This window comes from Hylobates moloch, unplaced genomic scaffold (assembly GCF_009828535.3).
Source record: "Hylobates moloch isolate HMO894 unplaced genomic scaffold, HMol_V3 SCAFFOLD_10, whole genome shotgun sequence".
Lineage (NCBI taxonomy): Eukaryota > Metazoa > Chordata > Mammalia > Primates > Hylobatidae > Hylobates > Hylobates moloch.
The window spans coordinates 107,277,916-107,302,695 of record NW_026652285.1 but is presented as its reverse complement, the minus strand read 5'-3'; the positions used below and the strand labels follow the sequence as shown (position 1 = coordinate 107,302,695).

General features: G+C 54.9%; 1 protein-coding gene across 1 annotated transcript in view; it reads right to left on the bottom strand.

Moving 5' to 3' along the window:
* Positions 1 to 904: 904 nt before the first annotated feature.
* LOC116475483 (noelin-like) overlaps positions 905 to 24,780 on the bottom strand; it is a 38,244-nt gene continuing 14,368 nt past the window's right edge. Inside the window, exons 6-9 of the mRNA XM_032164764.2 lie at positions 23,677 to 23,714; positions 22,645 to 22,939; positions 14,297 to 14,403; positions 905 to 2,582 (exon numbers count right to left, since the gene is read on the bottom strand). Coding sequence (XP_032020655.1) covers positions 1,908 to 2,582; positions 14,297 to 14,403; positions 22,645 to 22,939; positions 23,677 to 23,714 — 1,115 coding nt within the window. The 3' untranslated portion in view covers positions 905 to 1,907. The remainder of the gene's footprint in view (positions 2,583 to 14,296; positions 14,404 to 22,644; positions 22,940 to 23,676; positions 23,715 to 24,780) is intronic.

Genomic DNA, 24,780 nt, shown 5'->3' with positions numbered 1-24,780 from the left:
CAAATGATGGAAATACTAGAAGCTCATCCACTTACCGGTTTGAGCAGGTGCCACTGGGCCAGGCTCACAGGGTTGCCTGGCTTTCCCCAATGCCCCACATCTCTGCCCTGCCATCCACGTTGCTGGGGGTGCCAGCTGCCCCCGAGCAGAGGACAGGTGAGACCAGGGTGGCTCCCAACCTCACACTATACCTGGGGACGCAGACGAGCAGCCCTCTTCTGCCAAGTTGGTGTCAGTAACGTTGTGAGGGAGTTACTCTGACATTCTTCCTTCTCTGGCTGACAGGAAGTGCCAGTACATTCCAGAACGACTCTGGACATTGAGTTGTGGCCTGTCCTGCAGAGACCTCAGGGCCTGCTGAGTGGCAGGGGCCTTACGAGGCTCCCAGAATCTAGCCCATGTGACGCCCTGGGCCCCTCAGGGTTGCCAAGGGCTGCACACACCTGGCCACGGTCTCCAAGGCCTGGGGAGATACGGGTCCCAGAGAGGGCTGTCACTCACCTCCAGGGCCTGCTGCAGCCCTAGATGAGAGAACTTTTCCTCAGCAGGGTCTCTGCCCACCACGCCAGGGCTGTCTAAAGTGGGTGCCACCCCAGGCCCCCTCCAGCGGTGTCTGTGGAGGGAGAGCAGGGTGGAGGTGGGGTGTGGGTGGGGTCCCTGGCGCACAGCCCCAAGTTGGAGTAGCGCCCCAGAGCCACCTAAGGGGTGGCGGGTAGATTCTAAGCTGCTTCTCCAGGCTGGGGGATGGGAGGTTGGAGATCAAACAGGGATCTGTCCGTGCCCTCTTCCGAAAGAAAGGATTTATTTCCCTTTCTCAAAGGGCCACTCAAACCCAGGAATCCATCTGCAAGGACCTGGAAGTCTCGGTCATTTTTAAAACTCTCAGAAATGACAAGTGAAGCAAAAAGATCTCCTAATGTTTTTATTGTTCCTTAGATAATTGGATAGTACAAAGTTTGCCTTTGTTTTTTACTTAAAAAATGTACTTTCCGCACACTGATGCCCGTATGACTTTCCTGTCCCATCGGAAACCAAAGTTTCCCTAAGCGAGCCCTTCCTATCTGCGGTTACATGATTTAGCTAATTTAACAAGAAGAGAGTAATTCCTTTGATTATTATCAACATGAACTTGACTATGTCTCTATAAGGGTGAACACTGATTTTTTTTTCTTTTTAGAAACAAAAACCATCCACTTATTAATCCAAACTACGGCATTGCATTTACAACAATCATTGCATAAACTGAACATACGAAGTTACCACCTCAAGGGAATAACAGAAGAACGTTGCACAATATATCTATGGGGTACGCGAGTTCAAACAACGTGGGCACAGCAACTTCACTCTACACACTCTGACCATCGCTTCAGTATGTACTAGACACAGGTCCAGGAGCTACGTGGAGTCTCAGCACAGTTAATCTAAGAGACAGCAACACAGTCAAGAAACGGCACTGCGATGGGATGCGAGTTACACTAGCCTACGGCCGGGTGCGGCCCACGGCTCTCAAAGAGCCTGGACGCCACATCCCTCGGAGCTGACCACGATCTAAGGAAATGTTCATGCCATCCTAACAGTGGGTTTTTCCCCGGTGAGAATTGGCCAACAGTCATTGCCTTGCCTCTTTAGTATGTTGTTTGACCAGAGAGGGACAGGGCAGGGAGGAAAACCGGGGCGCCGTGGGCTGCAGTTCCAGCTGCAAATACGGGAGTTTCTTCCGACGTCTGTGGCCCGGCGGCTCGAAAGGGAGAAACACGAGGTAATGCCTTCCCTCGATGTCAGAATCCGCACTGCTGATGATTTTTTGAGATTGGTACTGTTAGTATTATTGGTATCTTTTTGGCAGCGGTTTCACAGGAGTTTCCTTGTGGTGAGGACGTGGGCCCTTGGCTTCTAGGAGGAGGGAGCTACAACTCGTCGGAGCGGATGACGTGGAAGAGGGTCACGTTGTAGAGGATCTGGTGGCCGTTGTTCCAGGCGTACAGGGCCCGGTCCTTGGGGTTGTAGTCCAGCATGGAGATGTGGGAATATTTGTTCTGGAAGGGGATGTCGATGTACTCGTAGGTTGAGGCATTGGTCTGGTACGCGTAGTGGACCTTGGTGCCCCCCGAGTAGCCGTTGGTGACGTACAGCGTGCCGCAGATGATGAAGGCCTCCCCGGCACTGCGCTTGGGGTAGCTCGTGTTCCAGGTCTGCAGGGTCTGCAGGGACACGGGGTCCAGCCTACTGACCACGATGTTGCCAGCGTTCTGGTTGGTGGCGTACACGGCCCACAGCCCGCTCTCGTCCACCATGAGGTCGATGTCTGAGTGGCCACCCCAGGCATAGTGGTACATGTTGTTGTAACCGGCATAGTCCAGGCTGCGGGTCTTGAGGATGGTCTCTGTCTTCAGGTCAAACCTGATGATGATGTGGCTCTGGAACTTGTTGAAGTAGATAGACCCGTTGTAGACCACCTGCCCCGTGCCTGACCAGGGGTGGGGGAGACGGTGGGAGGTGAAATTGTCCGTGTTCATGAAGTCAACCATGGACTTGTACTCACGTACGAAGCGGTTGTTGTGATAGCCATCCATGTACCACACCTGTGGAGAGAGCAGACCTGGTGGTGAGCACTTCCAAAGACCCAGTGAGTACTCCAAATACCCAGTGAGCACTTCCAAAGACCCAGTGAGCACTCCAAAGACCCAGGCACTTCCAAAGACCCAGCGAGCACTTCCAAAGACCCAGTGAGCACTCCAAAGACCCAGTGAGCACTCCAAAGACCCGATGAGCACTCCAAAGATCCAGTGAGCACTCCAAAGACACAGTGAGTACTCCAAAGACACAGTGAGCACTCCAAAGACACATTGAGTACTCCAAAGACACAGTGAGCACTTCCAAAGATCCAGTGAGCACTTCCAAAGACCCAGTGAGTACTCCAAAGACCCAGTGAGCACTTCCAAAGACCTGGCAAGCACTTGAAAGATCCAGTGAGCACTCCAAAGACCCAGTGAGCACTCCAAAGATCCAGTAAGTACTCCAAAGACCCAGTGAGCACTTCCAAAGTGGGGCAGAACAGGCTTGTGTGGAAAGCTGTTCCTTGGGCAGGAAGCTGTTCCCCAACTTGGAATTTCCTGGGCCTCAGGAGAAGGAGCTGAAAGAGCCAGGAAACAGTAGTCACGACCAAAGGGTGCCGTGTCCTCCCTCCAAACCCAGAGAGCCAGGAAAGAGTAGTCACAACCAAAGGGTGCCACGTCCTACCTCCAAACCCAGCACACTCCTCAAAAGGAGACACAGCTATTGTGCTATCAGAGAAAGGATGGCCCAGTTTGAAGAAAGGGTCTAGCGGGAAGGTGGGATGGGAACACACAGTTTGAAGAAAGAATCTAGCGCGAAGGTGGGATGGGAGCACACAGGCGTATACGTGCAGCCATTCGCCCCTAATCCTGCTCTCTGCTTGCTTGGGATGACACCAGGTTGTGGGGCAGCAGCTGCACCTATCTGTTCACTGCCGTACCCTCAGCCAGGGGCCTGGCCCATAGTGGGGGTCATACACACATGTCCAAGAAAGGAGCCCCTTCAGTACAGAACCCACAGCTGAAGGGGGCCTTCGAAGGGGCACAGCCGTCTGGCCTAGCCGAGGGCAAACGCTCACAGCCCCGGGCAGCTCTTGTCTGCAGTGAGGATCAACTTTCAAAGTCACCAGGAAGGGGCAGCTCCCATATCCCAACGAGACACCACGCTTGAGGCCTCTCCTCCCACCAGGTCATCGCTGTAGCACGGATTGAGTCATCCTGTCTACAGGGCGGAATGTCATTAATTTGGCATTTGGGATGCTGTGAGTGTAATCACTCATTGTCACCCCTAATCCAGGGAAAGTGCCTCTCTGAGAAGAATATGGGCTTTGAAGAAGGCTCTCGTTGTCGAAATCAACCAAGATAGCAAACCCAGTAATGGCCCAAGTTTGGGGTTACAGAAGAAGAGATTTCCGATGAAATGCCAGTTGACTTGAGAACTGTCTGGACTTTGTGCAAAATGCTTTAGTCATTTTCAACCAATGCGGGAGCAAATTAGAAAGCAACGCAGTTAGGCAGAGGGAGTCTGGCAGGCTGGTGCCGCTCTGCATGCATCTCTCTGGCAATGAGACAGCTGCTTTATCCATCGAGGGCTCTGGAGCTGCAGGAGACTAAGGATGAGGGAGCTTTCAGACTTGGCATTACTTTTTTTTTTTTTTTTTTTTTTTTTTTTTTTCCTTCTTCTCAAGACATCCATTCAGATACTTACAGGCAGATGCGCTTTTTGTTTTTAATGAGTTTTTTTTTTTCAGCTGGGCCTCATTTGAGGCTATTATCCTTAGCCTCTCACAGACCAAACCTCAACGATACGGGTCACAGATTAGAACTGGGAGGGGTATTGGAGGGAACGGGGCCGTGCGCTGAAACCCCCTTAATGACACTGCCACAAAGCTGCCCTCTTGCCCCCTCTTTGCTTGGCTATCTCATCAGACAGGGAGCTCACTGCGTCTGAAACTCACATCGAATACCATTCCTCCCCAAGCCCTGTCCTGACCTGCCTGGAGGGGAACCACCCCTGCCATCGCAGCACACAGAGCACCTTTGATTGTGTTCACACATCACGCCCACAAACAAGCCCTTGATCGCGGGGACCCAGGGTGACTCACCCCTGTACCCTGGGTCCAGAGCCTCCTTCCCATGGGCAGAACGGAGAGACACCAGCATCAAGTTGCTAAGGATTTTTAAATCACTTTCTCTTCCAGTACACCGGCAAATCGGACACAGGGCACAGCACTCTGAAGACGTAATTGGGGGCGGGAGGGAGAATCGGCACACGGTGCTCAGGCAGGGTTCAGGGGAGGCCGCTCTGAGCGTTCGCCAGTTTCTGTGGGGTAAAACCTCCTTCGAGGCTGAGATCCAGTTACCAATGGGAAGGCACTCATGCAAAGAGAAGCACACGGAACCCCAAAGGCCTTGGGATAAGGAGCCCCGTGCTTCACAGTAGGCCCCCTCCTCTGAGTTCATTCCCTCAACCTTCTTATCTGAAAGGCCTTTTTCTTCCCCTTTCTCCAAGTCCCAAGGCTCAGATCAAATCCCATCAATGCCTGCTAGCTTCCTCTCTGGGGCCCCAAATACAGTACCAGCTTTTAGGGAGATTGAGCACTTGTGCCTCCAGGCAGGACCTATCGTTCTTTCCAAAAAGACCCAAAGGCACCCAGCAAAAGGCCAAGAGCAGAACCAGGCTGCCTGGATGCCAGGTCACTTGTGTGCCCCTACTCAGGGCATTCACTGTGCCGGACGCTGGCATCATCTCTTACCTTCAATTATCACATGAGCCCGTGCACCCAGGGAGCCGTGATCACCCCATTTTTAGCCTAGAAAATGGAGGCCAGGGAGGTTTGGTGACTTTCCAGTGGTGAGGGCCAGGAGGGGACTCCAAACCCTGAGCTTGAAACCACCGCTCTGGCCAGGGGTGATCTGCCGTGGGGGCACTGGCCATGCCCAGAAACGGTTTGGATTGTCTTGACTGGGAAGGGGGTGAAAGTGCTGCTGGCATCTAGGGGTAGAAGCCAGGGGTGCTGCTACCCATCCCCACACACCGACACCCCCTGGCAGCAAGGCATGATCCAGTCCCACATGTCAGTGGGTGAGGCTGAAAAGCCCTGACGTGCTGCTGTCCACGCCATGAACCTACCAGGTAAACGGCCCATTTCCCTCCGTCCACTTATCCTTTCTGCCCCCAGGGGAACCTGGAGGGCAAACCCTCTGTCCCCGCGTCAGCCACCAGGCCTGACCTTGGGCAAGCAATCTCGTCCCTGTGCTGGGGAAGTAGGGCCTGGCCAGGTGAGGCTTTGCCAGCCTCCTCCCTCTTCTGACAGATGCAACCCGGATGTGGATGTGGGTTTGAAGGCTCGGCCTGAAGCTGCAGACCTGAGTGGTGAGTGTGTAGGAAGGTGAAGATGGCAGCCCCGGCTGAAGATCTCGGAGGCTCCCACAATAGAGGGTATTTCTTTCCTAGCAGGGCTGAATTACAAAGAAGTACATTCACCCTTGACGTTTTGTGGCCCTAGCGGTCTTGAGGAAAGGATCTGTGTGTGTCGAGCTCCAGTGGGGAAATTGTCCCAAATAGGGTGGACGCATGTGCAGGGAGAAGCTTGCTGTTCCTGCCTGGCCTCATCCTTCCTGCCATAGAGCAGGAGTGGGTGGGGGGCTTGGATGACATCAGCCCCGGGGGCCACACTGTGCCACGTGCAAAGAGGGCTGTTCCCCATGCACACGGGAATAATCCTTGTCCGGGGCCTGGTTCCCGCTGCCTCATTCCTCAGTGGTGCTGGCAGCTCCCTCCTGGCCTCTGCAGCTCTGGTGTGGCCTGTGTGAACCTTCCAGAATGCCAGTCCAGCCTGTCCCTTACCCAGTCCCCTGTACACACCCTTCCTGATCCCAAATTCCAAACTCTGCTGCCCAGCCAGCCCCTCCCTCCCTCCCCAGGCTGCCCGGTCACATCCTTCAGTCCCAGAGCTTCCATCTCTTGCCTCTGTGCCTGAGGGAGCCACCCCTCCGCCCCATCCCCATGCCTGCCCCAGGGCACACTCACCCCCTCGGGAGGTATTTCCTAAACCCCTGTACCCGCAGGCAGGCAGGTGTCCAATCTTGTAGTGGACTGAATAGTGGCCCCCAGAAGACAGGTCCACATCCTGGGACCTGCAAATGGGACCTTATTTGGGAAAAAGGTCTTTGCAGATAGGATTAAGAATCTCGGCTGGGCGTGGGGGTTCATGCTTGTAATCCCAGCATTCTGGGAGGCTGAGGCGGGCGGATCACGAGGTTAGGAGTTCGAGACCTGGCCAACACAGTGAAACCTCGTCTCTACTAAAAATACAAAAATTAGCCGGACACGGTGGCACGTGCCTGTAATTCCAGCTACTCGGGAGGCTAGGGCAGGAGAATCGCTTGCAGTGAGCCGAGATCACACCACTGCACTCCAGCCTGGGCAACAGAGTGAGACTCTGTTTCAAAAAAAAAAAAAAAAACTCAAGATGAGCTCGTCCTGGATGAAGGTGGGGGCTCTAAATCCAGTGACAAGTGTCCTTATACGAGACAGAAGAGGGGACACAGACACAGGGAGGAGCCATGTGAAGACGGAAGCAGAGACTGGAGTGATGCACCCACAGCCAAGAACACTTGGAGCCATGAGAAGAGGCAGGAGGGTCCTCCCCTGGCATCTTCAGAGTGCAGCCCTGCAGGTGCCCTGGTCTGGGGCTTCCAGCCTCCAGCACTGGGTGGCAGTGAGCCCCTGTGGTGCCCCCCAGGCTGTGGGGCAGCCTGCAGCAGCCACAGGGCACCTCTTGGGCTTCCACACCCGTGTGCTGGGGCATCAGGCATGTGTCCCCCACCTGACTGTGAGCCTGGAGGGGAGGCCTTGCTGCCTCACTGTGACCCAGCACCCCCACTCAGCTCAGGGCACACCGTGGGTCTGCCAAAGCTTTCTGGCCTCCCAGGCACTGCTTTGTGGATCCCAGAGAGTGAGGGGTGTCCATGTGGCTGGACTCCTGTTAATGCGGCACCAAGAAGCGCCTCCACTGCCAGCCACCACCAGTCTCCAGTGAGACCTGGGGAGTTTCCACCCCTCTCTGTGCCTCAGTTCCCTCTGCTATAAAATAGGTCCTGTGGGGACCTGCCACCTGTAGTGGTTCGATAAATGCCAGCTATCATCATTTATAGCCCAGGACTCGAGTGGCCTGTGGTTCTGGGTAAGCTAGACACGGCCCTCAGAGCCTGCTGGAGCTCACCAGGCCCAGGCACCACCCAAAGGAAGAAGGCCGTAAGACCACCCGTGGGGACGTGGCGGTAGGGTCACCCCATCTGAAAACTGAGACCACAGGGGGATTGGCCTCCAGACTAGCCCAGGACGCAGCGAGACAGGCCGTGACACCCATCCCTCCACAGAATCACAGAGGCTTAGGGACTCCATCCCCACATCCCCAATTCAGAGAGGCCCAGAGAGAAGGAAGGCCTCTCTCAGGGTCACATGGCCAGCTGTGCTGGCTGCCACCTGCTCTGTGCATTAGGAAGCGTGCACGCTGGTCTGGATCTTGCACACAGCACATGCAAAGCCTGCCCTGACCCGGACACAGCTTGCTTCCACCCAGGTTACCAAGGCTGCCCTCCCCCACCCCACAAAGTGGCTTTCATCTATGAAGGAGACAGTGGTTCCTGGAACCTGCTCATCCCTGGATGCCCCCAGCAATGACCTTCTCCCTCCTGCCATGGCCTCTCCTCATCCCCCTTCCTTCTCTCCCTCAGGGACCTTATCCCAATCTCACTTGGCGACCCCATGTGGTGGCCCCTGTCTGTGCCCCTGCAGAAGGCAAGCTCTCATGCCGCCGTCCTCCCAGGAGCACCACGGTGTCCACACGAGCCCCTGCTGCTGAGCTCTCCAGTGTCAAGGCATCCACAGTGGCCCAGGAGACACCTGTCCAAGAGTGGCCCTGTGCGGACTGGGTGGACGAGTCACCCTCCGACTGGGAGAATGGTGCCTGAAAGCAGGTGTGCATGGCTGGCTGGCCATCCTGCCCCGGGTCTTGGCTACACAGAGCCCCAAGGCTGGGCCCCAAGCTCCACCAAGGGCCACCATTCATCTCCTATTTTCCAGGTGCTGGGGACACAGGCTCTGTCCTCCCAAAGCTTCTGACCTCATGAGGGGCCATGGCTCCATGCAAAAATCCTCGTGCTGGAAGAATCTTGGGGTTCCCCAGGCATTGGAAGGGGAGACCAGAGAGAACATTCTGGGAAAAGAAGGCCAGTGCAGCCTGGAGGGAACAGGGACAGCAGAGACCAGAGACTCTTCTGCAGGTGCCTCTCCCAACTGAGAGCCCCACAGGGTGGGTGGCCCCTGGTGCTGTCTGTCCATGGAGCCCTCTTGGCAGATCAGCGGCCAGTACGTGTCCCTCCCTGACCTAACTGCTCTTCATTCACAGCTGGACGGGCTGTTGTGTGCCACGGAGTGAAACCTGGTATATTAGAGCCACTGGTGCTGCCGCCACTGCATATGCTGAGAGCCCCCTGTGCAGGTGTGCCCTTTCTGATCATGACCCTGAGGAACAGAAGGTTAAGAATGTCCTGGCTGGGCGCAGTGGCTCACGCCTGTAACCCCAGCACTTTGGGTGGCCGAGGCAGGCGGATCATGAGGTCAGGAGATGGAGATCATTCCAGCCAACATGGTGAAACCCTGTCCCTACTAAAACACACACACACACACACACACACAAATTAGCCAGAAGTGGTGGTGTGCGCCTGTAATCCCAGCTACTCAGGAGGCTGAGGCAGGGGAATTGCTTCAACTTGGGAGGCGGAGGTTGCAGTGAGCTGAGATTGCACCATTAAACTCCAGTCTGGCGACAGGGCAAGACTCTCTCTCAAAAAAAAAAAAAAAAAAAAGAATATCCCAGAGGTCACAGAGCTGGGAGGAGCAGCAGAGAGATGCAGACTCCAGTGTGGAGCAGCTCTGAACCTCTGTGCCCAGCTCTGAACCACACCACCCACAGGGACCCCACACAGGAGCTCACTGGTGACATCTGATGTCCCCAACAGCTCTGCAACACACCCACCCTCAGCACAGGCAGGAAAGGTCAGATTCGCGGCCCCGAGACCTACGAAGAGCAGGGGGTCAGGGCTGGACTCAGGCCTCCTGGGGGTCGTGGGGGTCTCTGCACACTGATCATCCTTCTCTAGTTCAGTGGGCCGTGCGCTACAGTCCCTGAGAGCCTGTGGCCAGACGGTAAGCGAGGCCACCCTGCCCCGAGCACAGCCTCACTCTAATTCGACGACACAGGCTGGAAGGCCCCAAGTTCCTGCCCAAATCTCCTCCCCAACCCATGAGGGTTTCTTTGTCGGAAAACATAAAATAAAGCAATGGTTGGGTTCTTCCTTCTCACGCAAACACGCAATGCATTTGTAAATACCATGCTTTCACGGGACCAGGCTTCTCCGAAACTGAGGCCCAACACAGCTTCCCATATAAGAAAAACTGGCTGGCTGAACCTCTGGACCACATTTCAGCCACATGTGGTGCAGTTTACTGAGAATGTGGGATTTTCCTAACTGTCCTGATTACTTTCATCAGCTTCCCAGTGAAGAGGGCCTCTCGGTTCAGGGTAGAGCCGGACGATGGGCACGGATCTGGCACAGCTGTCCCAAACGCCTCTGATGCAGCCCCCGGGAAGTGGGAAGCGGATGCTATTTAAAGGGTCTTGGCGTAGGGACTTGGGCCTGCATTGGCACTTCTCTTTGGTTTGGCGAGCATCTGTCACATGTCCTCCTGACAGAATTGCTAACATCAAGGAGCCTGGGCTGCTGGAAAAGACGCTCTAAAGGGGGCCGTAGCTGAATGGGTGATGGGAAAGAGGTGGGGATGCTGGCAGTTTCTGCTGGAGGCTCCACTTGGGGAGTGAAGGCTGAAGGGGAACACACAACGATTCTCGGTCCTGGGAACGTCCCTTCTCACACCGAGAAGTGATTTGAAGGGACGTTGATGTTTATTGCACCACTGGCGGTGGCCTGACCACTGCCTGCACCCACACGGTTTTATGCATTTCCACCTTCTGGAAAAAAAGATTCCGTAGGATCCTTATAAAATATCTAGATGGCCTTGACGCTGTTTAGATGATGGGAAAGGACTTTGAAACGCTAAGCTAAGCTCGCTGCTGTTTGTAAAATGACAGTGTTTTCCTAAGTATATCACCCCTTCGAACATGAACTTCCTGGGGTGGTGGGAGTAGCGCTGCCCCCCTTTTTGGTGTCTGGTGTCTGATGTGAGCTGACCTGAGACTTTTATAGGAAGTGGGTCAGAAAGGAGGAGGCAGATGTCGGGCTCTGGAAGGCAGCCCATGGTCAGAGCAGGCCAGGAGCCTCCGAGCTGGGGAAGGGGTCCCAGAACTCATGTGGTCTCCCCGTGGGCGGGAACACAGCCTGGCAGGGCATTCATGCATCAGGTTGAGAGCTGGCCAACCTCCACACAGCCCTTCCCTCCTCCAACACTGAGGCAATGGGATGGGTGGGAAGGAAAGGAGGGGCTCTGGGGCCCAGCGCCCTGGGAAGCGCAGGGGTGGCTCCCTGCTGAGAAGCACTGGGGGGTTCTCAGTGCTCAGCACAGGCCAGGCATACAGTCAGTGCTTAATAAATGAATCGAGAAAGGCCTGATGCAAAGGCGTCCCAAGCTAACCTTGTTCTGACAGCTTAGCGAGGCCCTGCAAGCTGGCTCAGGACCGTCCCTCCTGTGGTCACATGAACACAGAGATTCTGCAGGTCCCCCTGAGCCGGGCTCTCTCCTAGGCAGCCCCATTGTACTTCTCCCCTCTGCCCTTGGCCACACCCGTCTTATGATGCCCTCCATGGCAGCCTGCACTGAAGCCGCCGACATTGATTTCCTTTTCATTTTTTTGGAGCGAGTTATTGGTCTCCTGTGTGTGTGATCAAAACTGAATGGGAGATTGGAAAAGATCAAAACAAACAAACCACGGCTGGCCTAGATCAATGGCAGGACCTGGGGACATGTCACTTAGCACGCTGGGAGTTGGAGGCTGTGCTGAGCGTATGGCTTGGAATGGCTGTGGCAGAGGGTGCTCTGAGCAGGCCCCCGGTGGTTCCTCTGCCAGCCCCAGCACCCATCTCCCCCGCCCCCTTGCCAGGGATCCCTTCTCCTGGGGCTTCTTCTCCCCACACTCTACCCACCACCAAAACTTCTTTTCCTGGAGGGCAATCCAGTCATCAAGCAGAAAATAGATGCCTAATGATCAAAAGCATCCATCAGCACTGCGACAGCTTTGCAAACCCACACCCTCGTGCGCTGTGCAAAGCAAACAGCCGGGGCTTCCAGGAGCCCCAGATCCTTGGTACCTAGAAAAACGATAACTTGACTAGTGCTCCCTATGACAAAGGAAGGTGACACAAAAACAGAAGTCAAGAGGCACACACGTGTGGTGTTAGATACAGACAGAGCAGTCCAGTCCTGGGGGGTGTTAGATACTGGGGGGTGTTAGATACAGACAGAGCAGTCCAGTCCTGGGGGGTGTGAGATACAGACAGAGCAGTCCAGCCCTGGGGTTGCCCTCTGCAGCAGCGAGGTGACTGCTTCCTGCTCACAGATCTCAATGTGGCCAGCGTGGGTTTGTGGGGTGGTTTTCCTGCTCTGCATGGTGGGGTGGGCCAGATTGCGGGGAGGTGTGGGAAGGGCACTTGTAGGGGGAGGGTGGTATAAGGGGACTCGGCTTGGAGTGTCAGTGCATGCTGCAGACAGGCACTCCACCATCCTGAGACCCTTCCGCCTCTGGGGGTGAGAACACAGTCTTGTCATCCACACTGAGATGCCGATGACCCCGATGCTGGAAGGTCCCAGGGAGGACAAACCAGGAAGGGCATGCAGATGGCCGCATTAAGGCCCCGTCCTTCCCCCTGCTATTAAGGGAGTTAATGCATGAAGGGCAAGTGCTTTGGACAGCACCTGCACACAGGACCCACTCGCTTTTTCTGTTTTTTTTTTTTGAGACAGAGCCTCGTTCTGTCACCCAGGCTGGGGTGCAGTAGTGTGATCTCGGCTCACTGCAACCTCTGCCTCCCAGGTTCAAGCGATTCTCATGCCTCAGCCTCCTGAGTAGCTGGGATTACAGGTGCATGCCACCACGCCTGGCTAATTTTTGCATTTTTAGAGAGATGGGGTTTCCCCATGTTGGCCAGGATGGTCTCAAACTCCTGACTTCAGGTGATCCACCCGCCTCAGCCTCCCAAAGTGCTGGGATTACAGGTGTGAGCCACTGCACCCGGCCCTGCTTTCTAAGTGCCTGCCAGCATCACCTTGTTTTCTTCTGTATTATGATCATTGTCACCAACATTTGTGGCAGGAGCAAGTTCCTAACTCTGAACATAAGCGGGGTTTTCCAGGTGGGACGTGGAATAAAAGAGTGGTCGGAGTCTTCACAGCTAATTAAATTGTTAGAAAACTTCTGAGCCTCAGCTGTCACGATTTAGAAAACAGGATAGAAAAACCTTCTCCCCGACAAACACCCAGCACGAATTGTATCCCAGCTCTGCAGTCTGGCCAGCCCCTCCAGATGGGGACAGGGGCCACTCCCATGCAAGGCCAGGGGATCAAGACAAATGCAACAGGCTCTAGCAGGCCTGCCAGTCCCTCTCCCCACCCCAGCCGTCTTCCTGGAAGGAAGGAGGGTGCTGGAGGCAGTGCTGCCCATGTTTTAAATGTAAGAGATTTTGTGGAAATGGGGGCAATGGTGAAGGAGGGAGGCAAAGAGATCAGAAATCGGAGGGGAGAGAGCTGGGTCCATCCCTTCCATCAAACCCTCTCCAGATAAAGCTTCGAGGATCTCACATTTCAAAGGGCCTTCCTCAGTCGGCCCACGGCAGAGCTGGGTTGTTTTTAAGTGTTTATTTTCTAAGTGTCCTGTAAGCCCCTGAAGGAAGAGGGGGCTGGGTGAGAAATGCCCACTCTGGCAGCCAGAGGTCAGTTTGCAAATCAAGGGACAGCGAAGCCCTGACAGCTTCCCTCCTCCAGCGAGAGCTTTCAGAGGGTGCTCGCTTTGGAGGGAGGCTATAAGCCCATGCTGCCTGTGTCCAGGGGTCTGGGGCCCAGGGGCCGAGCGAGGCCGGGCCTCACCATCGGTCGGGCAGCCACCCTCACCTCCCCATTTTTCAAAGGGGCTCGAATGTAAAACCCAGCTCCCCAGATAAAGGCAAATATGGTGCCTGTTTCTCTCTCCTCTTCTGAGGTTTCACCCAGGGGGAAAAAGCCTGGGAAAAAAGAACATGGCCTCTTTCCTAAATCAAAAGGAACATGAGTCTCCATCAGCCATGAAAGGAATGGCAAATGAAATACAAATGAGATGTCATTAAAACAAGAAAGGCCTAATGAATTCTCTTCCTGAAGCAGATGCAAGGACCGGAAAAGTCAGGGCTGGGTTTCGGCTCCAGAGAAACGGACTTGGGGCACCAGCCCAGCCCAGCCCAGCCCAGCCTACCCGGGCCGGGGAGGCAGCTTTGAAGGGGTCTGCAGCCAAGTCATGGGATGTCATCATCCTCATGTCACTCCCCGGCCCATGATCTACAACTCTGGATTAGCACAGAGGCCTGGGTCCCTCCCGAAAGTCTTCCAGGAACAAACGCCCCCGGGCACCAAGCTGCCCAGTCCACAGGCCCTGGAGGGTGGGCGTGGCTTGTACCCATGTCCAGGGCCCACCAGGCTTCCGAGAGCACCCTTGCCCAAATGACCCCCTATGACATAAGGGGACACTTACCCGGTTATCGCCTTCGGGGGCGAGAGGATCTGTCATCCAGGATCCGAACCTCGAGCCGGAGGTCTTGATAGTCACGGGGTCACTGATGCCCGTCAACTTCCCGCAAGCTGGAAAAGAGCACGCAGGTCAGGAGAGGGAGGGCAGGGGCCCCGGCCCGCGGTGGTCACCCTGACCCTGACTGCCCAGAGCACATGTGCCACGTGGCGGCTTCTCCTCTTGCCCTCAGGGTCTGGGGTGCTGTGGAAAGCTGCTCACGCCCTTGTTTTCACAGACAACTCCCCCAGTCTCAGAAAAGCCACCTCCTCCCCAAAACAGAGCGGCTGTGGCCAGGATAGCAGGGAAGAGCCGTGGGCAGACGGCCGCCCTCCCCTGCTTCACGCCTCCTCAGCCTGCTGGACCCATGGCCTGGGGATGGGGGTGCCGGAGCAGCACCTCTAGGAGAGGGGGTCAGCTTTGCCAAGACTCAATTTTCTTCTCTTGGAAATGGTAACGTGGCAGCTCCACCCCCAAGGGCATTAGAAGTCATGTCCTGACAGCCCAGCCCACGTGGGGCACAGTTAGGCCCAGTGTGAGACACCGCATCCAGGCAGGCCCTGTTCCACGATGGAGCAGCACCACCACCAGCCGCCCCGGAACTCACCCGGGACAAAGGCCACAGCTGCCTTCCCGCAGGAAGAGCCTGCGCGCTTCTCCCACAGGCGTGAGCCAGTTGCTTCTGCCTGTGGGAGGAGCCCAGGCTGGAGCGCTGGGATTTTGAGCACCAGGGCAGATGGGATCCTGGATGTGACCTCAGCAGCCCTCCCGTCTCACAGAGGACCATGGAGGTGAGGAGGGACACACCCGGGCCACCCAGTGATTCGGACTGAGGCTGGAGCCCCCCACACCCCTGAGGGCTCAGGGCGGCTTCCACACCCACTGCACAGGCACACAACTCCTCCTGCCCGGAGGCCGGCCAGTCTGCACAGCCATGCAGCTCTTCCAGAATGCACGAGCCTCGGCCGCCCTCTGAAGGGCCAAATGCTCCTGATTCTAACAGGGACCCTGGATGGGAAGTGGGTGGCTTCCCTGCGCAGGGTGGAGGAAGGGCCCCTCTGCCGCAAGCCCCCGCACCCTGCCCTGTCCCTCCCGGCCAAGCCCGCCTGTGACCTCCTAGGTCTGCGTGGCACCCTCGGTGGGCTTGCACGAGCACACGAGTGCAGAGGCCATCCATGTGTGGGGGAAGACTGCTGGTGAGTGCGCCTGGACCTCGGCTCAGCCAGGATAATCCCGTAGGCAAGCAGGGTGGGGCAGGCTCCAGGCTGCCCCCCTGGAGGACGCGGCCACTCCCATGCTCAGCGCAGGTCTCAGGGTGCCTCCCACTCTCTCCCAACTGGAAGTGGCCTGTTACTGGCATCACACAAGACCAGAAAGATGAACGCTCCCGGCCCCGCCGGCGTGGAGGCGTCTCTGATTCTGTGGGTTGGCAGGAGAGCGTGCATCCGGGCACCAGGGGCTTTCAGAGGGACGAGGAGCCCACTGCCCACAGAAAAAGACTGGGTTTGCCCCCACATTCCCATTGAGTCGGGCTGCACTGCTCCAAGGCCCCGGCAACCTGGCTCCCAGGCTGCCGCCTCTGCCCCGATTGGAAGAAGAAATGTCACAGCCCTTCCCTCCCTTCCTCCTCCGTGCTTAGTCCCCCGTTCCTAATTTCAAGAGGAATTATGTGCTTTCCCAAGTAAATATTGTCCCCTCATGGCTGGAGGCTTCCCGGCAGTGGGGCCGGGTGAGAGGCTGCCAGGGTCTGCTCAGCCTTGGTCCACACGGGCTCTGGGCGAGGCCATGCTCCCCATCTGTGGGAGGGGAAGCAGCAGAAGACAGGGACGGAGAGGAGATGGCCACAGCTGACCGGCGTCTATGGGGACGAGAAGTAAGAAGATGTGGGGGGTCTGAGAAGTCTCACAAGAGACTCCTTTTCTAGGAGAGCCCGGCCCAGATTTTCACTCCAGTGCAACTCGCTGGCTGAGCCGGGGAGCTCAGGGCGGCTTTACCAAGGCCCTGGAGGAGCAGGAGACAGGAGCCATGGCTGGGCTCACCCCTCACCCTCCGGCTGCTGGGGGGCCCTGGGCTTCGGGGGAGACAGCAGCTCCCTCTGCACTGGGTGGGAGCTGGGAGAAGCCCTTCACAGCCCCTTTCCAGCCCTCCCTGCCGTCCAGAGGCTGGTGTCCCCTAAGACAGTGCTTTGGCCCTGGGAACGTCCCGTGAGGGCTCTCCACGCCGTGGTTCTGTTAGTTGTCCAGAAGGAGAAGCCTAGAGGAGCGGCGGCCCCACGCTGGGTTTCCATCCAGCAGCGCACGCGGGCTCTGGCCACTTCAGCCTCCTCAGTCAACACGCCGGGCCTTCCGTGACGCTGGCCCACACTAACGCCCAGAACAACACCCGCAGCAGGCTGGTCCCGGTCGCATGACCTCCCGGAAGGAGACCAGGTGTCTGCCCTCCACCTTGCAGGCAGCCGGCAGAGGCCAGAGGCAGCAGTCAGTGCCGGGCTCCTCTCTGCCGCCTGGCCCGAGCCCCACCCTGCTGGTTCATGCAGCTTTGCTCCAGCTGTCCCTCCACCTGGCGAGCCGGCCCCAGCCCCACCTTCCCACCCACCTTCACTGGCTTGCCCCAAACTGACACCTCTGCCCTAAAGACGTGCCCCTCCTTCACTCTGCCTGGCCTGCCTGTCCTCACTGGAGCTGGAGCCAGCTTCCCACCGTACATCTCCTGGGGCTGCCGAGGAATGTCTGGGTCTTACTGCCCCAGGGAAGAAGCTTCCTGCATTCACCCTTTTTCCTCCAAAACTCAGCCTGGGGATTTGTATGGAATGAATGAATGAATGAATGACTCATTGCTCAGAAAAGCCTCCTAAGTCGAAGGCTTCACTCTTTGTCTCAGTGGAAGAGGGGGAGTGACCCTCTTCCCTGGGGGATGCTGTGTACTCCCTCTCCTTCTCTATAGATGGGCTAATAACAACAGTGCCCCCTCGGAAGGCTGCTGTGAGAATTAGGGCAGGGACCACCGGAGAGCTTTTGGGACAGCACCTGCCACAGAGTCAGAGCTCCACAGAGGTCAGGAGGCATCCCTGGGGATTCAGACTGAGGATGTACAGTAAGGCGAGCCCAGGTGGACGTGGTCTTCACCCCTCCCACTTCATCCTGCCCACCCTGGGCCTTGCAGTTCTACTCTCCAGAGGGCGGCTCTGCCCCAGGCCCACCCTGCCCTGGGCCAAGGGCTCCCTCTTCCCTCCTGCATGGTCCCCACTGGCTCAGAGCTGAGCATCACCCTCTCCAGCTCCCTCTTTTAAATGCAAAAGTGACCCCTTGAAACGAGCCTTAAAATATTGGCTTAGCGAGGGCAGGGAAGGGTGAGGCTGGCTCTGCACCCTGCTCTTCCAACTGCTGGCTGCAGGCACAGCTCCCAGGGCCCTCGGGGCTGGAGGCCACCTGCCCTCCTTGAGTCAGGGAGTTATTTTTGGTTCTCCATCCAGACCGCTTCTGCCAAGACCTCAGGAACTGACAGGATCTAAAAAAGCCCATGGCAGAGCCTCAGCGGAATCTTGGCACATCCAGTTCAGGAAAGCGTCCCTCTCCAGTCACGAGCACTCAGGATGCACTCACAGGGAGGGAAGAGGAGGGGAGAGGCGGGAGAGGCAGGAGAGGACTGGCCGGGCTTCCTGCACTGCTGGAGACTCAGGAAATGGCCCAAACAGGCTCTGTCTCCTGGGAAGGCCTGGGCTGGGAGGGCTGGCATGCTCAGCTGGAGGGGGAGGCCCCCAGAGGGCCCCAGACGGGCTCAGAAGGCAGAGCACTGTGCAAGGCCGGGAGCCTGGACAAGCCGACGCCCCTGCGGATGAGACAATCTGCCTCTTGCTACTCCCAGGAGGAGGCCACTTCTGAGCAGCAGCCTGGATGACCTCATAGAACAGGCCCGGCGAGATGCTCACCGAGGACCTCAGGCCAGAGACAGAGGGGTCTCTGGGTAACCCCGGAGACAGGCCAGGAGGGCTGAGTGCCCTGAAGCAGGCAGATGGGGTTCCTGGCCTGCTGCCTGTCCTCTGAGCCTATCTTCCTTGGTCCCAGCTTTTATCCCCTGCAATTCGGGAAGACTTAAGCTGGAAGAAGTCTGCAAAGCTGGGAACTTGGACAAACCAATGTCTAAGATGCATATGAAAGAAGCTGAGAACCATGCAGCATCCCCGCCAGGCCTCAGGATCAGACCCAGGGCCTGGGCTGGGGCGGCCACTGAGAAAAGGGTCATGGCAGACCCTCCTCCTTGCATGGCAGGGAAGGGCGGGCCTCCAGGAGACTCTCACTGCCTGCCATCTGGAGAACTTCCTGGGAGGAGCCCTGGCCGCCTGGGCCCCACTCAGTCAGTGCTTCTGAGTGGCTTTTTAGATTTCGGTTTATTTCCTCCCCTGTCATTCCAGTGCGTTTTCCTTCAGAATCCACTGGCGAGGGCTTAACTCTCTATCCTTGAACGCACCATGTGTGCCGGTGATAGTGGCTCACTGTCTAGCTCCACTCAGGGCCGGGGGCAGGAGAAGACAGACGCTCTCTCTGCCTGGTTGACACTTTCTCACATCTCAGGGTCAGGGAACAAGAGGGAGGCTTCAGATTTGTCTCCCCCAGGACAGAGTGTAGGGCATGGTGCCAGAGCCAAGCACCATGCCCTGCCATCCCGAGCTGGGACGGGGGCCTGGGGCCTGCGACTGGACTTGCATCAACCTAGATACCCAGACAGGCCCAGCTCCCAGCGGCTGACAGGGGACTCTGAAGCTGGAGCCAGCGGGCTTTGTTAAGACGTGTTCCAGTGAAACAAAAAGACCCGACTGACCCTGAAGCCCAGGCTCTGTCTGTGCTTATGGGTGTCTGGGGGCTTCCTTCTCACCCTTTGGGAAAAAAAAAGAAACGAAGGAAGCCTTTAGCACCAGAGTGCCAGGATGGTATATCTGGGAGGAGCCCTTCACATCAGCTGGCCCCCTCACCCCTCGTTTATAGAGAGGACCACGGAGGCCTGAAGCCGACAGGCACACGACACGCCCCAGGAGCTCCACGGGTAGAGCGGCGTCATGCACTGACCCTCACGCTTCTGGCTTCGCTCAGCTTCGCTGCTGGGGCATCTGACTCTGCAGGTTCCCCTGGAGAGAGGGCCCCACACCCAGCTCAGGGGACGAGGCCAGGGGCACGGGGCAACACTGCCTCTCCCCTTGCCTGGCAACAAGACCTGCTCCAGGGGAACCGACAAACTGCCTCCCTTCCAGAGGATGCCTGAGAGGAGAGGTTCAGATTCAAGTTTCTGGCTGGGCCAATAAAAAATCATATAATGCCATCAAAAGAGGGATCTTCAGAATTGGAAACTGAAAGCTGATGGAGCCCTGGTCCTGTGTTCTCTGTTTCTGAGTATGTTCTGGGCTTGTCAGCAACAGTGCCTTGAAGAAGGTAGCAGCAAGGGGAGAGCTATCAGGAAGACTTTGGGAGAGCCTCTCCTCCAGGCTTACTGCAGGAAGGGAACCTGGACCCTGTTCACTAGACCACGGAACCTGCAGTCAGACTTCACACCAGCAGGTGCAGCAGGCACACCAAGAAACTGCGGGGTCTGGGACAGGGGAGGAAACTGCCCACTACTGGATGCCACATCTCACAGAAGCCCTGACCACCCAGGATGGCCGGCAGCGTGTGCTGGCTCCACCTTGCAGAAGGCCGGTCTCCTCGGCAACCTCTCAGCAAGGAAACAGGCTGCCAGGGTGGTCCTGAGATGGGTACCTATTTGCAAGGCTAAAATGAAGCTAAATTAAGCAGCTGCAGGATATTAATTTGGTGCTTAAGTTACTGAACTTGAACAAAAGCCTGTGAAGAGGGAGGAGGAAGATCAGCAGCTGCTAAATCTGTGTGTCAACCATCTATCTATCAATCAATCAATCAATCAATCAATCATTTATCTGTCTAACTACCTATCCAGTTATCAGTCAGCTATCATCACTTCTCTATCCATCGACCTACCTGCCTACCAGCACCTCCTCTGCCGGGCACAGTGCTGAGCTCAGGATCTGAAGGACTTCCACGAATTATCATTCCATGAATTACCCCGGAGCTCAGGGACTCCCTGCACCATTTTACAGTTGAGGAGGCAGCTGAAACTCGAGAGGGTAAATGCCTTGGGGGAGTCGCACAGCTATCGAGTGGCATTTACTACCTTACAAAGCTGCCTCCTCTAATGGGGGAGCTTAGTTTGCTGTGTGTCAAGATTAGCCGGGTGCTGGCTACAGGCAGATGCCAGGGCCCCACCTGCAGACGCTCTGATTCAGCAGCTCTGCCTACGTGTCGCAGCCCTTCCAAAGAAAGAATTAAACGCAGAGGGGAAACCAGGCAGCTGCACTCCAAAGGTGGGAAAAAGAGGGCCTCTGGAGGCCTATTAACCCTCTCTCTTTACTCCCAAATCAATGGTGTTAGCAGCCCAAGGACAGCCATGTGATCTCTTTCACAAGACCCAAGATTTTAAGCCGCAAGGTAAACTCACCCAGCTACTAAAAATAGGCCAAGCACAGATGGGAAGGCCAGCTCATCCGGGAGGGGTGGTGCCCCCTCGGAAAGGCCCTTGGCTTCTCACTATTTGCAACTTTTTACTCCAAATCCCCACTTTGCTCCCTTGATTCCTTGATTGGAAAATGTGGAGGTTTTTTCTGGGTTTCTCCGTGATGTGCCCTGTCTATTCCAGGGAGGGAAGACACTGCTCGTGGGGAAACACATAACAACAACAAAAAGACCCCGCCACTGGATTCTTCGGAGGCCGAGGGAGACCCCATAAGTGGGAGTGTTTGGAGGTGCTGGAGAGAGGGGCAATGGTGAGGTCACCCAAGGGCATGATGGGTAGCAAGCCGAAGATAGTACTCGAGGGAAATAGTCATATAGCCCCATGATCGTTAATACAGCCCTATCGTCATTAACATTCACACCAACTCCTAGAAAGTCAAACACTCACACCAACTCCTAGAAAGTCAAATTGGGAAGCCATGGTAGAGGCCATCTGGCCCAGACCCCCCTCTTGGGACTGTCTGAGGTCACCCAGCCACTGTCACACCAGGGCTGGGCACCATGGAGCATGGAGCTGAAAGAATGCAGTTAGCAGCCCCCATGGGACACAGCCAGCATGCACACATCAAAATGGATTAGTTCTCCAACTCCAAGCATTTCTTATTGTCTCTGTTTTGGGACTGGGGAACTTAAAGCTTTGTGCGTTCACTGAGGACACCTAGAACAGCATTTAAAAATCACCTAAAGTGGGAACCTGGGAAAACAAGGGTTTGGCTGACTCTTTTCTTTCCCCTTGAATATTCTCTCTGTTCACCCGACTAACAACATTAGAGGTTTTTTTTTAAAGTGTTCTTTTTGGATGTTTTAGGTTTATAATAAGGCACTTGGTGTGTGTGTGGAAGGGAGAGTAGAAATAAAAAGGTAATCAAGTTAGAACGTCAGAGAAAGCCTGAGATAAACTTCATAAGGCAAAATCACCCTAAAATTACCCTAAGTTACCCTAAAAAGTAGGTAGTATGAAAACAACCTTTGTGTTATTAAAAAAAAAACACAGCCTGGTGAGGACGGATAGTAATATTTCTTAAGAAAAACTACAAGTAGAATTGGGATTTGAAATGTGCTATTTAAAAGCAGACTCAGACACAAATGTGTTAATATTTCTCCTAGTAATTAACTGGAAAGTTGATAAGGTGAATGGGTAATCAATCAGAAATAAGAATCCAAATGGGTCACCCCACACTGGGGGTCTTTCTGAGGAAGCACACCTGAGGAAGGGGCTCATTTGCTCAGAGGCCCCTCCCCTTCCAGGCTGGGAGTGGGGGCTCCCTCCCCTGCTGTGAATGGCAGCTCTACTGTGATGCGATTGAATTTTGTTCCCTTTTTTATTCAAACTATGCATGATTCAATATTTCAGGAGCTCCACCAGCCCCTGTTCTCAATCCGGAGGAATCTGAGATGTTATTACCAGCCCTATTAAACTGGTGTCTTCAATGCACACACACATACGGTACACACACGCACACACAATCCGCCAGATGGTATGCTATTTTTTTCCAGATGTGCGACTTAGCAGGGTCTGTGGCCTCTGCACAAGACCCGGCTCAGAACAATGCCCTAGGATGGGTGTGGCCTACGCTCCGCCTTTGCTGTCTCTCAAGGTAGCCCTGCCCAGGAGCCCTAATCCAGCCATCACCTCGCGAAGCCAAGCGGGCGCTGTCCACTTCAGCACCACTCCCTAAGCCTGTGCGTGTGCCGGAGGTGGGCAGTGCAGCGCCACGTCCCGCAGGGTACTGGGCCTACCTAGTTTTTGCATGCATGCACGGAGCCTTTCTTCAAGATTGGACACTCTGCTCTGAAGTTCATCGTAGTCATAGGCGCCAATTTCCTCTTGCAGCTCGTTAAGCACTGACGTCAGATTCTGGACCTCCTCTTTAAACTGCAATACCAATTTGGCATCGGCCTTGTACTCTTCCAACACAGGTATCAAAGGCCTAAGTTCATCCATTTTCGCTTTTATCGCCTGCAAGGTTAAAATAAGCTGGTTCAGTGCGATGCATGCAAGAACTCTCACACCCTGCCTTGGCCTGGCTTCTCCCTAGGTGAGGGAAGGTGTGTATATTCCCGCTTTATTTACAGGCTTATTTATTCTGGTCCAAATGAGTTAGAAGAGCATATTAAACAGTCCTCAGAACACCAACATATTTGGGAAAGGTCTTTATTGTCAGTTTAGAATGCAACATCTTAAGGTTACATGCTTTGAGTCACATACACGAAGTTTTTTTTTCTTTCTTTTTCAAAAAATGCATTGACAAGGGTTCAAACTATTCATGAAATGCAGCTACAGTCGCATGCAAAGGAGGATCTTGGTTGTATTCAAGGTTCCTTAGTGAAATGGTGCTAAGTATTGGAAAATAATAGTAAAAATGCATGGTGCAAAAAGCTCTCTGGCTCTCTTTCATGGTTACATGGGAGTGGACTGCTTCTTCAGTCACTGCAGCATTGAAAAAACTCTTTTAAGTTAGCCCTGCAAGTAAGAAAATGAAATACCGTTGAAGAACTAGCTCACTAGCCTGCCTGAAACAGACAGCCATGAGGAAACACATATTTGCATGGTCACTTAGAAAAATCCCACTGTAACGCTCGAGTTAGTCAAAACAAACGGCTTTAAGAGTTACTGAGATTCCCTCATCACAATTTCTGTTGGAATTTTTTTTAATGCGGTTTAGCACAGTATAGGCAAGTGCTTGCTTTTCTTCCCCCAGAGTAACAGCACCCCAAAATTGGAAACTCGGAGAGATGCCTGTGTCAACAACGTTTGCCAAGATGAGCTACCTCCCAGTTGCTGAAGACAGCCCCATCGTTAGAGGAGTCTGCGGCCGCAGAGAAGGGAGTGCTGGCTCAGAGACATAAATGCTTTTTGGTTAGACAGGTCAACATCTCTCCCTCCAGAGTAATTCATGATGACCAGCCAGATGCAAGGACAAAATGTCCACCTGCCTCTGATGAGCGCAATCGGCTCATTTCACCTCAACAGGATTGGGCCTGCTATTATTTTATTTATAATATAGATTTATAATTTCATTAGCTTGCCATTTCATCTATTTAATGTATCATTTTTAAAAGAGAATTAGTTCTTGCCTCATGCAGGGAGCACATCAGAGAAAAACATTAGCATATAAAGGACGGGAAGACAGAGACAGAGCACATCAGCAGCTTCCAGTTGGGTGAGGCTGTGTAATTTGACCTGTTCATTTACATCTGGGCTGGATTTCTAATTAAAATGCATGTATACCTTAATTAAGGTGGCATATAACGTTTCAGTCGAATCGTACTGAGATGGAGTCAACTGTGGGCATATCTCTACCTGGCTGCACATCTGTATCTATGATTTTAGGTCAAACAAACACCAGTTTTAATGTCCAGAGTTACCCGGAGAAGCAGAACACTTCCCACGAGGTGGAAAGGAGGTTGGCGTCTCTCTCTTTTTCCCCTGCAAGTCTATGGCATGCCTTGTCATGGCTAGATTAGGTCGGATGTGAAAAACTGCCCTGAGAGATTCCTGCTCCAGAAGGGCCCTCATCAATTCAGCTAATCTTTGGCTAATGTGATTTACCTGCAGCAGCTGCAGAATGACAAGGGCCAATAACGATGTCCCTTCCCAGCTAATATTCGACTTGGCTTGGGCAGCGAAGGATCTCAGACCCCTGGCTTCCAAATCACACTGACGGGGGCTTGGGGGCGAGTGTGTGCTGCTGCCACCACTCAGGCCGCCCCTGTCAAGGTGGCTTCTGCCAAGCCAGGGCCAGTGGTGGCCTCCCTACTGCCAAGGGCAACAGTCCTTTCAAGGCACAGAACAACCTTTGCTGTGCTTCTCCCTGCCCCAAATGACCATTTCTGTAGGGAAAGGGAGAGCATGAAGGGAAAGCCTCAGAGGAG